This window comes from Rhinatrema bivittatum, chromosome 1 (assembly GCF_901001135.1).
Source record: "Rhinatrema bivittatum chromosome 1, aRhiBiv1.1, whole genome shotgun sequence".
NCBI classification, from domain to species: domain Eukaryota; kingdom Metazoa; phylum Chordata; class Amphibia; order Gymnophiona; family Rhinatrematidae; genus Rhinatrema; species Rhinatrema bivittatum.
The window spans coordinates 693711324-693726233 of NC_042615.1; the positions used below are offsets into that span (position 1 = coordinate 693711324).

Genomic DNA, 14910 nt, shown 5'->3' on the forward strand with positions numbered 1-14910 from the left:
CAAATGGAGAGAGGGTGCAGACATATAGGAATCCATCGCAATGGACCCTTTATAGTCAAATGCAGGAGAAGCGAGAAGTCAGTATGATATGGGCAGCCGGCTCAAGGCCTGATTCATCAAGGTATTTTCCCATAGACGCAGAAAGGGAGAAAAGCCTGAAAGGTGAAATTTAACAGCCCGGCGTGTGCCAAAATCAAGAGATATGCACACAAGTTGGGCTGGTGCGTGCAGCGCAAATTTTAAAAGCCGCCCGAGTACATGCGTATCTCCCACTACTCGCACAAATGAAAAGTTCCAAAAAGGGACAGGGTAAGGTCAGGGCGAGGCGTGGGCGTGGGTGTTCCTGGATTTTAAATTCAAATTAGCACATAAATACTAGGGATGTGCATTGTTTTTTTGACGGATGAAAATATCGTATGAGATTTTCTAATCTGTCATGTATTGGGGGTCCCCGCAAATGATAGGAAAACCCAACAAAATTTTCGTATGGTTTTCTTATCGTTTTTTTTGGGGGGGGGGAGAAAGGGCACACTGAAAAAAAAACCCCAAACCCACCCCGACCCTTTAGATCTACTTATTTACAATTCCCCCCCCCTCCCGACCCTCCCCCTCCCAAACTTGCCTAAAGTCCCTGGTGGTCCAGCGGGGATCCCAGGAGCAATGTCCCCCTCTCGGGCCGTCGGCTGCCACTAATCAAAATGGCGCCGATTGTTATAATGTGGACCCTTGACCCGGAGAGAGAACACCCACCTGAAGTATCGGGATGTTCTATTCCTCCGGAAGGTGGACCAGCGAGACGACCCCTCAGTGCTCCAGAAGATAGCCAAAGTGTACCGGCCAGAGAATCCAGCTGCGGGATCCTGGATGGAACCAGGAAAGCGAAGCCCGAGTCCAATCCGAGTCTATGCAGGCCGCAGGCAGGCTATGCAGGCTATGCAGGCCGCAGGCAGGCTATGCAGGCAGGAGGCAGGCGGCAGGCAAAAGCAAGGCAAGGTCCAATCCGGGTCTGAGGCAGGCGGCAGGCAAAAGCAAGGCAAGGTCCAATCCGGGTCTGAGGCAGGCGGCAGGCAAAAGCAAGGCAAGGTCCAATCCGGGTCTGAGGCAGGCGGCAGGCAAAAGCAAGGCAAGGTCCAATCCGGGTCTGAGGCAGGCGGCAGGCAAAAGCAAGGCAAGGTCCAATCCGGGTCTGAGGCAGGCGGCAGGCAAAAGCAAGGCAAGGTCCAATCCGGGTCTGAGGCAGGCGGCAGGCAAAAGCAAGGCAAGGTCCAATCCGGGTCTGAGGCAGGCGGCAGGCAAAAGCAAGGCAAGGTCCAATCCGGGTCTGAGGCAGGCGGCAGGCAAAAGCAAGGCAAGGTCCAATCCGGGTCTGAGGCAGGCGGCAGGCAAAAGCAAGGCAAGGTCCAACCCGGGTCTGAGGCAGGCGGCAGGCAAAAGCAAGGCAAGGTCCAATCCGGGTCTGAGGCAGGCGGCAGGCAAAAGCAAGGTCAGGCAAGGCTAGGTCACACCACAGGAGGGAACAGCACGTACGGGACCCGTTGAAAGGCGTCTGAGTCAGCCCAGCACAGCGTTTAAATCTCCCTCCCCTGCTGACGTCAATTTCCGGGGCCGGCCTCGTCTTCGCGAACCGGCCCCTTTAAGAGGCGGAGCCAGCCGCGTAGTCCCTGATGCTGTCCCGTGACGGTCTGACGTCTTCGTGCCGCGAGCCGTGCTGCGGGGACCCCGGGAGATGGCGCGCTGACCCGCCGGCGAAACAGAGGTAGGGAGACCCGATCGTGCACGGTCGCGATCGGGTCTCATAACAGTACCCCCCTCCTTACGCCCCCTCCTGGAGGGACCAGGTTTATCAGGATGCCGCAAATGGAAGTGGTGAAGAAGAGACTTATCAAGAATATTGACCATCGGTTCCCAGGAGTTCTCTTCCGGGCCGAATCCCTCCCACGCGATCAAGTACTCCCACCGTCGGCGATGACGACGGATGTCCAGAATCTCCCGAACTCTGTAAATGGTGTCCTCCTCGGAAGCCACCGGAGAGGAGGAGACCGGAGGGACATGAAAAGAAGAGGAGACGAGAGGCTTGAGAAGGGAGACGTGGAAGGAATTGTGGATCCGGAGAGTGGACGGGAGACGTAGGCGATAGGTGACAGGCCCCAGACGGCTAGAAACGAAGAAGGGCCCAATGAACCGCGGGGCCAGGCGCATGGAGGGAACCCGGAGACGCAAATGACGGGTAGACAACCACACCCGATCCCCGGGAAAGAACTGAGGAGCCGGTCTACGATGCCGATCCGCGAAGCGTTTGGCAGTGGCAGCCGCACGATGAAGGCGGGCATTGGTCGCAACCCACAGGGCATGAAGCTGCCGAGCCGATAACTGAGCAGCCGGGGAGGCCACGGCCAGGGGGAGGGGCAGTGGGGGGCGAGGCTGCTTCCCAAAAACAATCTGGAAAGGGGAGTGACCGGTGGCAGAATGGACGTGGGAATTATGAGCAAATTCAGCCCACGGGAGGAGGAGAGCCCAATCATCCTGGCGGTGATTAACAAAAAGGCGGAGGAACAACTTCAGACCTCTGTTCACCCGTTCAACCTGCCCATTGCCCTGCGGGTGAAAGGCCGTCGTGAAGTCCAAGTGGACCCCAAACTTCTTGCAGAGCCCCTTCCAATATTTAGCCGTAAATTGGGGACCCCTGTCAGAAGAAATGTGAAGGGGAAGGCCATGCAGACGGAAAATGTGAGAAGAGAAGAGATCCGCTAGTTCGGGGGCCGAGGGTAGTTTGGCCAGGGGCACGAAATGGGCCATTTTGGAGAACCGATCGACCACCACCCAGACCACCTGATTCCCGTGGGACAAAGGAAGGTCCACCACAAAGTCCGTAGAAATATGGGTCCAAGGTTCCCGCGGGGGAGGAAGGGGTTGAAGGAGCCCCCAGGGGCGACCCGGCAAGGGCTTCTGTTGCGCACATTTTGGGCAGGAAGCAACATAGGCCAGTACGTCTCTCTTCATTTGCGGCCACCAGTAATACCGGGCAAGGATATTCCAAGTACCAGTTCGGCCCGGGTGTCCAGCAGATAGGGAATCATGCGCCCATGCCAGCACTTTAGGACGCAGTCGGAGAGGCACGACCGTCTTGCCAGCGGGACAAGTTTCGGAGACAGCTAGTATCAACTTGGCAGGATCAATAATATGACAAAGAGTCTCCGGGACATCCTCAACCTCAAAGGACCGCGAGAGAGCATCAGCCCGGCCATTCTTTGAAGCAGGTCTATATCGAAGCAGGAAATCGAAGCGAGAGAAAAACAAGGACCAACGAGCCTGCCGGGGATTAAGACGTTGTGCCTGATAAAGATATTCTAAATTTTTATGGTCCGTGTAGACAGTGATGGTGTGTTGCGCCCCCTCCAACCATTGCCTCCATTCTTCGAATGCCATCTTTATGGCTAGTAACTCTTTGTCACCAATCCCGTAGTTTTTCTCCGTGGGTGAAAATTTTCGAGAGAAGTACGAACAGGGAAACAGTACTCCTCGAGCCGAATGTTGACTGAGGACAGCCCCCACAGCGATTTCAGAGGCGTCTACTTCTACTATAAACGGGCGGTTAGGATCGGGATGATGGAGGCAAGGTTCCTGTAAGAAGGCTGCTTTGACCTCTCTGAATGCTTGTAGGGCCTCTGGGGACCATATCTTGGTGTCAGCTCCCTTTTTGGTAAGGGCGGTGATAGGTGCCATGATATGGGAGAAATGGGGAATAAAATTCCGATAAAAATTGGCAAAGCCAAGGAATCGCTGTATAGCACGGAGTCCCTTGGGCTGAGGCCAATCTTGAATACTGGCTACTTTTGTAGGATCCATCTGGAAGCCGGTAGTGGAAACAATGAATCCCAAAAAAGGTAGCGATAGTCTTTCAAAGAGGCATTTCTCTAATTTCACAAACAGGTTATTCTCTCTCAGACGTTGGAGGACTTGACGAACGTCTTTACGGTGAGTTTCCAGATCCTCAGAATAAATGAGAATATCGTCTAGGTAAACAATCACCTGTTTATATAACATGTCCCGAAATACCTCATTCATCAAGTTTTGGAACACAGCAGGTGCATTACACAGGCCAAAAGGCATTACCAAGTATTCGTAGTGGCCATTGCGAGTATTAAAGGCGGTTTTCCACTCATCTCCGGGTTTAATGCGTACCAGATTGTATGCACCTCGTAGATCCAATTTAGAAAAGATTTTGGCGTCATGTAGTTGGTCGAGTAGTTCCGGTATTAGGGGTAACGGGTAACGATCTTTGCGAGTAATAGCGTTTAGTCCTCTGTAGTCAATGCAGGGTCTCAAGGACCCATCTTTCTTGGGTACAAAGAAAAACCCAGCCCCTGCTGGAGAGGTAGAGGGACGAATAAATCCTCGTGCCAGATTCTCCTCGATATATTCAGCCATGGCCTGTGATTCTGGTCCAGATAACGGATAGATCCGGCCTCTGGGTGGAATGGCGTTGGGTAGTAAATTGATGGCACAGTCGAATCTTCGATGACAGGGCAGGATCTCGGCTTTCTCTTTAGAGAAGACGTCCGCAAAATCGGAATATTGAGGTGGTAAGTCGAGCTTGGTAGTGGTTAGTGGTATCGCCGGTTGATGAGACCAATGAATACAAGTTGCTTGACACTCGGGCCCCCAGGCCGCAATCTGCAGGGCCCTCCAGTCAATGTTTGGCGAATGTTTTTGTAACCAAGGTAAACCCAGTACCACTGGGTGGACCGTTTTCTCCAAAATAAAAAACGAAATCTCCTCTTGGTGTAGAATCCCAGTAACAAGGGATATGGGCGTGGTACTACAGGTGACCCGGCCAGGTAGATTCTCACCCTGGATGGAGGAGATGAATAGTGGCGTTTTGCAGAATTGGGTAGGAATTTGAAGCTGATGGACCAGGTCAGCTAGTATAAAATTCCCCCCGGCTCCGGAGTCAATCAATGCTTGGGTGGTAAATGTTCCGTGCTTCCCTTGCAGTGTAACTGGAACTATTAGTTGAGGAGCTGGATGGCCTCCTAGGTTCTGCTCCTCAGAGATCCCTAGGATCGGAAGTTTCCCGGCCTCTCGGGACATTGAGCGAGAAGATGTCCCTTGTTACCGCAATAGAGGCAAAGGCCCAACCTCCGTCGACGTTGTTTCTCCTCCTGTGTTAGTCGGCTTCTACCGAGTTGCATGGGTTCCTCCTTCTGTTCCGGGGGACCCTCCGGAGGCAAGAATGGTCTGGAAAAGTGAGGGGCTAATGGTACTACGCGACGAGGCGGTCTGGACTCCTTGGCCCGTTGCTGAATCCGTCGATCAATACGACCAGCCAGATCGATGAGTGCGTCCAGGTCATCAGGGAGTTCTCGTCCGGCGAGTTCATCTTTGATACGGGGGGATAAACCCTCCAGGAAGATGCCTCGAAGGCAATCCGAGTGCCAGCCTAGTTCTGAAGCCAATGTACGGAATTCGATGGCGAAGTCGGCTAGCGTATGAGACCCCTGGCGAAGGTTGAGTAGTTCCGAAGAGGCTGTAGCATGTCTCCCAGGTTCGTCAAATACTAGACGAAAGGTGGCGACAAATCTGGTCAGATCATTCAAAATCGGGTCTCCCGTTTCCCAGATGGGAGAAGCCCATGCCATGGCCTTCCCGTCCAGTAGAGAGATAATAAAAGACGTCTTTGTCCGGTCGTTAGGGAATTGGTGTTCTTGTAATGAGAACCGGATGTAACATTGGTTGAGAAAATGTCGACATCCCTTAGCCTCTCCAGAGTACCGTGGAGGAGCCGGTAAATGCGATACGGAGACTGAGGTACTGGGCGGAGGAGGAGCCGGGCCTGCAGCGGCAGCTCCACGGGAAGCGTCTAGTTGTCGCACTAGTCTATCCACGGTGGCGTTTAACGCCTCCAAACTCAGTTGTTGCTGCTGCTGCTGTTGCCGCTGCTGCATTAATTGCTGAGCGAGCCCGGGAATAGCCTGAAGACCGGACAAATCCACCGGGTCCATGGCCTTTCAATCTGTTATAATGTGGACCCTTGACCCGGAGAGAGAACACCCACCTGAAGTATCGGGATGTTCTATTCCTCCGGAAGGTGGACCAGCGAGACGACCCCTCAGTGCTCCAGAAGATAGCCAAAGTGTACCGGCCAGAGAATCCAGCTGCGGGATCCTGGATGGAACCAGGAAAGCGAAGCCCGAGTCCAATCCGAGTCTATGCAGGCCGCAGGCAGAACCAAGGTAGAGTCCAATCCGGGTCTGAGGCAGGCGGCAGGCAAAAGCAAGGCAAGGTCCAATCCGGGTCTGAGGCAGGCGGCAGGCAAAAGCAAGGCAAGGTCCAATCCGGGTCTGAGGCAGGCGGCAGGCAAAAGCAAGGCAAGGTCCAATCCGGGTCTGAGGCAGGCGGCAGGCAAAAGCAAGGCAAGGTCCAATCCGGGTCTGAGGCAGGCGGCAGGCAAAAGCAAGGCAAGGTCCAATCCGGGTCTGAGGCAGGCGGCAGGCAAAAGCAAGGCAAGGTCCAATCCGGGTCTGAGGCAGGCGGCAGGCAAAAGCAAGGCAAGGTCCAATCCGGGTCTGAGGCAGGCGGCAGGCAAAAGCAAGGCAAGGTCCAATCCGGGTCTGAGGCAGGCGGCAGGCAAAAGCAAGGCAAGGTCCAATCCGGGTCTGAGGCAGGCGGCAGGCAAAAGCAAGGTCAGGCAAGGCTAGGTCACACCACAGGAGGGAACAGCACGTACGGGACCCGTTGAAAGGCGTCTGAGTCAGCCCAGCACAGCGTTTAAATCTCCCTCCCCTGCTGACGTCAATTTCCGGGGCCGGCCTCGTCTTCGCGAACCGGCCCCTTTAAGAGGCGGAGCCAGCCGCGTAGTCCCTGATGCTGTCCCGTGACGGTCTGACGTCTTCGTGCCGCGAGCCGTGCTGCGGGGACCCCGGGAGATGGCGCGCTGACCCGCCGGCGAAACAGAGGTAGGGAGACCCGATCGTGCACGGTCGCGATCGGGTCTCATAACACCGATGGCCCTTTGCCCTTACCATGTGACAGGGGCTATCGGTGCCATTGGCCGACCCCTGTCACATGGTAGGAGCAATGGATAGCCTGCGCCATTTTTTAGATGGCAATTATTTTTTAGATGTTATGATAAATAATTGCCATTTAGATGTTATGATAAATAATTGCCATTTTTTAGATGGCAATTATTTCACAATAATTGCCACCATTTTATCAATAAAAATAGTATTGTTAAGTGATTATTTTAATTTTTAACCCACTCCCAAAAAATTGTCCTAAACCTCTGGTAGAAGTTATATTTTGAACAATATAACAAATCAACTTACACCCATGAGATATGATTGGCCTATAATTGATTCTGATGTCACAATTGACATCATAAGCATTGTATTAACCAGACCCTGTTCAATCTGTAGCCATTTGTTACACGCTGTTTTCAAAATACTTCTCCCAAGAATTCAGCATGATTACATATAATCACAAAAACAGAGAAACACAGAAGTCAATATTTAGCATGTTTGACTGGCTAAGTTCAGGACTTTAGCCTAGATTTTCTAAGACACCGCAGCGTTGTGAATCGCGCAGTGCAGGAGGGCGGGAGGACGAAGCGGGGGGCGGGCCTGTGAAAGCCGGCAGCGATTGCACCTCTGCGGTGCAATTGCTGCCGGCTTTCGTACCCAATAGCGCCACCATAAAAGGTGGCGCTATTGGGCGCGAAATAGGCAGCGAAAAGGCTCCTTACCTTTTCGTCGTCCATGCTGTCTTCGCGGCGTCCGCCCCAGTGCCGCCCAACTCCTCCTGTTCCGGTCTTGATGCCGCCCCTTTTTAGTGATCGCACGCGAAAAGGGACCAGCTAAGTTGTGGCTTAGATTGCAGGATAAAAATGAGCTGGATACCTTAATTGCTCAGCAGGTGTTTGAAAATTGTCCCCATAGAGGTTCATTTTCGAGTTCAAAAGGATTTTTGTGGGTAAAACGGGGTTTTACACGCAGAAATTTTTTTTTTTTTTTTACAAAATTGCCCACCTGATGATGTGCGGGTAAACTTCTGCGCTTACATCATGTTCATGCATAAGTTTTCCTGGACTGAGCAGAGGTGTTTCTGGAGGCGTAGTCAGGGAGGGGTTTGTACTTACACGCATACTTTTGGATTTAAAAAAGTAGGAAATCAGTATTTAGCAGGTCTAGCTGGCTAAGTTCAGGAAACCTGAGGTTTTGAATATTCCTCCCTCCCCCAGCAGATAAGGATTTTAGCCAGACAAATCATTTCCTGGATAAAACTTACCCAAATAAAAAAGAGGCAGCTTGGAAGCATTTTGGGGGTGGGACTTAATCTTAACTGGGTAGTGCGGATTTCAGTGCTAGGTTTAGCTGGATAAATCCGATTGTGGTGGAGAAGAGATCTAACGTTATCTGGATAAATGTACCCATATAACCGGGTATAGTCCAGGGGGGGACGGACTTGTTTTCCTGCTTAATATCGCAGCTGAAGTTACGCGGCTAAGAAATGTAAATCTAATCGAATACAAATAAATAAATAAAAATAACTTGCCACTAAATATGGACCTCCCTGTGTGAACATTTTCAGGGTAAATTTGTGCCACTGTTTAGCAGGTGCGAGCAGATTTGGTGGGATAATTTTCAATGCAGACTTGCACGTGTAAGCCAGCGTTGAAAATTGGTGTAACTCAACGCATGCTTTTGCTGACTCTTTTATGCAGGCTGTGTGAAGATTTCTACAATATGCTCAGCACTTTCTTATTTTGGAACCATTAGATTATACATCATTTTCATTAAAACCAGTTCATATATACATAAATAAAATACTTTAGCAATCCTGCCTCTTTAGAAAAAAAAAATATGTATAAATATTTTAAAAGGACATTTTTGTTGTGCAACTTTGCAGTGATTAGATTAAAAATTGATCCGAAATGACTGCAGCCTCTTTGTATTTAGATAGGGTCACCTCACCAGCGAATCCACGTGCACTTCACTCTGTCTCTTCACGTCTGTGATTGCTTTCCATTTTATTTGCTAACAACTGATTATTTATGTTATTAGGAAAATTAGACAATTTGTGTCCATCAAGAGGCTGTGTAGTGCCAGTGACAACAATAAACAGGTACTGTGCTGCATTGAAAATATTTTGATTTATGTGTTGATCATATATATGAAAATCTCATTGCTTCCCCCCCCCCCCCCCCCCCCCCCCGTGCATATATCAGGTTATATGCTATTAAAGCCATGGCATGAAACAGGGAGAAAACACAGGCATCGCAGTCCTGAATTGTCATTTGTAGAATTTTACAAAAGTGAATCGCCTGCCTTACAAATGAAGAATAATGAATCATGTTTGGGTACAAGGCCAGAGAGGATTTTCCCTTTGAAAAATCTTCTCAAGGGAATTCGTATTCTAATCTGAAATCTTTTACTTCTTTGATACTTTATATTAGCTCTGCTGCAAGTTTAGATTTTAGACTTTGAATTTCAAATTTTGTTTTAATATCTTCATTGTTTAATTGTCCTCTTCCTTGAAACCAGTTTCTGGTGAACACAGCGTACAAACCCTTTAAGAGTTCCAAACACAAGGCCAAGAGTTATTTGTAGAGTTCTGCAGAGAAAGTAAACATAATCCTGTTAAAAAAGAATAACTGCAGCAGCAAGACCCTAAATATCTTGAGCAAGCCAAGCAAAGCCTCTTTATACTGGATTTTAGGCTAGCTCCGGTCTGGGTAGATAGAAATGTATTATTCCTAGTGGAAAACTATATACACTGTCACAGCATTAGTGCCTGCAAAACATCTTTCAGGGGCACGACGAAAAGAAATCAGGATGTACAAAAACAAACTCATAGAAATAAGGAGTCATTAAAATCTGGGGTGGGGAAGGGGGCAAGTGACCTTGTTTTTGTCCTCTCCCAAAACTCCTGTGGGCATCCAGGGAAGGAATTTCAGGAGAAAGCCTCAGTATACAGGAGTTTAGTGCAAGTTCATGGGTATGCAAAGGAAAAGTTTTAAAAAATCCTCTCTTTCCTTCTGCATATTTTGGCTTCTCCTCATTGCTTTAGCAGCAGCAGCACTGCTTCTCAAACACTATCCTGCAGCTTCATTCTCTAATCCTCTCCTCCTGGTAGCATGCAGTGATTTCTGTATGCTGTATGGTACATAACAAACTATTCAGAACTGAACAGGAGCTAGGATTAAGGGAATGGGTAAACAAAACAGTGGCCTTCTGGATTAATAGCATGCTTAAGCTCGTGCATAACTGAGTCTGTGGCCTATGCCACTGACTTCTATTGCAACCTTCTCTCATGCACAACACGGATATGGTTGATGTACTAAGCGATCGATCGTGGGCAACCATGACATCTGCATAACAATGGATAAATTTGTACACAGAATACTTACAAATAGCAATTGTGTCTCAAGGCATCCTTGGGTAGGAGCCACTAGGAAGATGTTTTTCAAACATAGCTCTTCCCAACGTGGTATGGCACCAATCTCCTAATTAAGGTTAAATATCTGCACAATAATCATAGAACATGACAATTATTAGCTTAGGCACATACAGTACATGTTTGTAAACCACAAACATATTTTGTTTATAGTTTGGCTGGGTGCCTTTGAATTTAAAAATGCCTTTCAAAAGTGCAGTTTGTCTACTTAGAGGGTGATGGTTTACTTTATCTATGAGAGATGATTGAATCTGTGAGCCATAACAAACACTGGTGTATGGCAGTTGGGGTAAAGAGATCCTTGCATTCAGTAGAGGCCTTTCAGGATTTCACAGCCAGGAGCTTTACTGCTGTATAAGTAGGGATCTTCGTTTTCAGTTTTTATTTTATTTTTCTTGGGAATTAATCTGTGTTTATTACAAGAACAAAAATGGGAGAGAGCAATGGAAAAATGATGACTTGCCATTTTACCAGGTTGATAATATTTTTGTTCTTGTTGTAATAAATTCCCTGTAAAAAAAAAAAAAAAAAAGAAAAGAAAGGTAGCTATATGGAAGCTAAGAATTTGAGTGCTATGTTTTGCTTTTCATAATCATATTTTTGTATATCTGTTAACTTTTGCTCCTTAGTTTGACTGCTGCATTTACATTCTAACAGACTTTTAAAAGTTTTGGAGTTAATTTTAAGATCTACACAGAGGATATACAATATTTCATTCCTTATAATCACTCTTGGCCTACCACTCTATCCCTCGTCTCTATATGTATCACCTCTATTAAAACTTGGCGCTCTCATAAGTAACTCAAATTAAACACATCAAAAACTGAAATACTACACCTCTCCACAATTCCATTATCTTCGTGCCCTCCTCCTACTCATCTTCTCATTGATACTGTTCCATACCAATCTCCTCTAAAGCCCGTTACCTTAGTGCAGAGCTTTCCAAACTTTTCATGTTGGTGACACACTTTTTAGACAAACATAATTGCACGACACAGTAATTCAGTCTACTAGTAAACCAGAGGTTAAAGGTTAAACGAACGAAACATATTTCGACAATTTATGTATGTTTCCTTAAATATATACATAAATAAAATGTTTCACGACACAACCTATCTCATGAAAACCTTAAATTTATATTAAAAATATATATTCCAAGATTCATGTTATTGTTATAATTTATGAGAAACAATAATAAAACAAATTGTCTGTCCCCCACACACTCATATCTCTCCTCTCCCCAGCACATGTCTGGCCCCCACACACTCATATCTCTCCCCCTCAAGCACATGTCTGTCCCCCCAGCACATTTGCCCCCCACTCATTCATCTCTCTCCCCCCCAGCACATGTCTGGCCCCCACACTCATGTACCTCGTCTTTTTGATTGTTGCCAGTTAAGTGCTTCACTCCCTTCCATGATCACCAGACACTAGAGATGTGAATCGGAACTGAAATCCGAACCGATTCTGGTTCCGATTCACATCTATAGAGATGTGAATCGGAACTGAAATCCGAACCGATTCTGGTTCTGATTCACATCTCTACCAGACACTGCTGCTTGCAGTCAGTACTCCTCATGGCCAGGCCTCATCGGCAGCAGCAGCCAATGCAAGGACGGCTGGGCTCGTTCCACCCACCAAGCCCCCCAAAAAAACGCGATTGACAGCAAAAATCACCCAATAATAAGCAACCCATAAACTGAAAAAAAAAAGTGAATCTCTAGAAAAAAAAAAGCCCAAACTCACATCAGAGTTGACCGGGCTTGCGCGACACACCTGCACACTGCAGGCGACACACTAACATGTCCCGACACACAGTTTGGAAAGCTCTGCCTTAGTGTTTCACTTGACTCCGAATTATCCATGACTGACCACATTTCCTCGGTGGTAAGAAATTCCTTTTATAAGCTACACCTCTTAAAAAAACCTAAAACCTCTTCTATTTTACAACGACTTCCATTTAGTTCTTCAAGCACTAATATTTTCTGATTTCGATTACTGTAATGGCCTACTTTTAGGCGTACCTGATTCTTCTCTTCATCCTCTACAATTAGCACAAAATGCAGCAGCCCAAATCCTCTCTGGTTCAAAAATTAGAGATCACATTTCCCCTGTTCTATTCTCTCTACACTGGCTTCCTGTTTCCCTACGAATTCAATATACATTCTCTGTCTTATCCATAACTTAATCTATAATTCTTCAGCCATCTGGCAAGTCAGTGTCCTCCAGCTTTATCAACCATTGCGACAATTATGCTCCGCCACTCTTGCCAATAAATATCTACTCGAGGTACCAACTGTACGCCTGGCTAGATTAGATCTTACCAAATGCTGAGTTTTCTCTATTGCAGGCCCTTCACTATGGACCTCCCTCCCTGACAACCTCAGATTACTTTCCTACAAAAAGGACTTCAAGAAACATTTTAAAACTTACTTATTTACGCTTGCCTACAAATAATTTTCCATCCTTGCACCTTCTTTCTGCATTCTTCTATTTGAAAGCATTGTATATATCAATTTGAGTTTTAATTATGTATGTTGAATTTTCTAAACTGCTTAGCCCTACCCTCATTGATTAAGCAGTATATAAGAGTTTTAAAATAAATAAATAAAATAAATGCTGCAGAAAGATCAAAATAGATAAGAGCCTTTTGGCTTCTGTCCAGACATAGGCATTGGTCATCGACAAAGAATGATAGTACAGTTTCTGTGCTGTCAAAGGGTCTGAAGTCTGATTGGAAGGCATCAAGATGGTTTGTAGCTTGTAATAGCTCTTTTAGTTGTAGCAGCACCACATTGTCAATGATTTTGCCAAGGAAGAGAATTCTAGACTGGATGGTAATTGCTAAAGAATTTTAGGTCTAGACCAGATTTCTTGAGTAAGAGTTTGACTACTGCTTTTTTTAAGGCATTTAGGGGGTCATTTATCAAAATGCGCTAAGGCATTTTCGCATGCGTTAAGGGCTTATTGCATGCGCAAAGCCCCGTTAACGCATGCGATAGGCCCTTACCGCATGCGAAAACGTGTTTAACGCATGCGATAGCACCATATTGTATGGTGCGATGCAAATGTGGAAAATAGGAGGAGTTAGGGACGGGGAGTGGGCTGGGTTTGCCTGTCTGCAAAGAGCTATCGCACAGACTTAATGCCGATTTTAACTACACCTTTTTGAATTGCGCTAGGCTGTGCGATAGCTGCCGTGACCAGGCAGTAAGGTTTTATCGACTTTCGCGATGTCTCCCGCAAGGCCTGTTTTAGGTGAGTTGAAGCTCCCGGAGCATCAACCGTGAGAGAGAGAGAGAGAGGGAGAGAGAGAGGTATTTGTATCCCTATGGTAGGACCACCTAGTAACTCGAGGTGAGGTTTAGGTATTAGTGTAGGGGGTTAGGGGTCACTTTGACAATCAAAGTGAGACGTACGAACAGAACAGTGCTCTCTTGTGAAGATTTGATGACCTTCGGAGTGAGGAAACTCACTCCAAGATGAGATTTGGGCAATGTTCTCTTCACCTAGCTTGATGTTACCCAGGTAGAGAGTCCATCAAGCTAGGTGGAGAGAACATTGCCCAAATCTCATCTTGGAGTGAGTTTCCTCACTCTGAAGGTCATCAGGGGTGGCATAGCCTTTTGAGTCCAGCAATGTTGGTTTTTGGGCGTTGGTGTCCAGTTCCGCTTTGAAGTTAATCTTGTTAGTTAAGAAGTCCATGAGTTTGTTGCAGAAGGAGTCTGTGGCTAAGGATGGTGGTTGATTTATTTCGGCACGAAGGAGCTTGTAGATAGTACAGAAGAGTTCTTTAGGGAAGTTCTTAGCTTGGGCAATTGTCTTGGAAAAATATGTTCTTTTTGCTTCCCTGATGGCCTTATGGTAGGTTGCTTGGTGCCTTCTATAATCTTTCCTATATGATTGAGATTTTGATCTCCTCCAGTGGCATTTCATCATCTGTCACTAAACGTTTTCTGGTCTTTTTTTTTTTTAAATCAAGACACACACACATAAACTAAAAGAAATTGCCGCCTTTTAATACTTTTTTAAAATCACCTACCTTTCAATCAAAGCATAAACACACTAAAAGAATTATCTATATTTCCTAGCTTTTAATCAAGGCACACACACTAAAAATTAATATACCTCACAATTTCATCTTTTCCCAAACTTTTAAGTGCCTATATTATTCAGCAAGCAATACTTACCAGGGGCAATATTCAGCCACTGGGTAGCTCAGTTAGTTAACTAGATAAATTTATCTGGCTAACTAGCAGGGTATGTTAAGTGGCGTCATGCCATTGAATATATTTGACTGTCTTAAAGTGAGCCGGATAAATTATCCATTTACTCAAAATTTCAGTTAGGTGGATAATTTGTCCAACTAACTCTGCTCCTCTCCAAAATACCTCCTGCCCTCCCCAGAACACCCCTAAATTAATCCATCTAAATTCTAGAATTTAGTCGGATAAGTCT

General features: G+C 46.9%; 1 protein-coding gene across 2 annotated transcripts in view; it reads left to right on the forward strand.

The window, feature by feature from the left end:
• The window catches only part of PDE8B (phosphodiesterase 8B), a 382442-nt gene that overhangs the window by 254395 nt on the left and 113137 nt on the right, over positions 1–14910 (forward strand). For both annotated transcript variants that reach the window (XM_029575379.1, XM_029575388.1), the window contains one exon: positions 9060–9120. In XM_029575379.1, coding sequence (XP_029431239.1) covers positions 9060–9120 — 61 coding nt within the window. The remainder of the gene's footprint in view (positions 1–9059; positions 9121–14910) is intronic.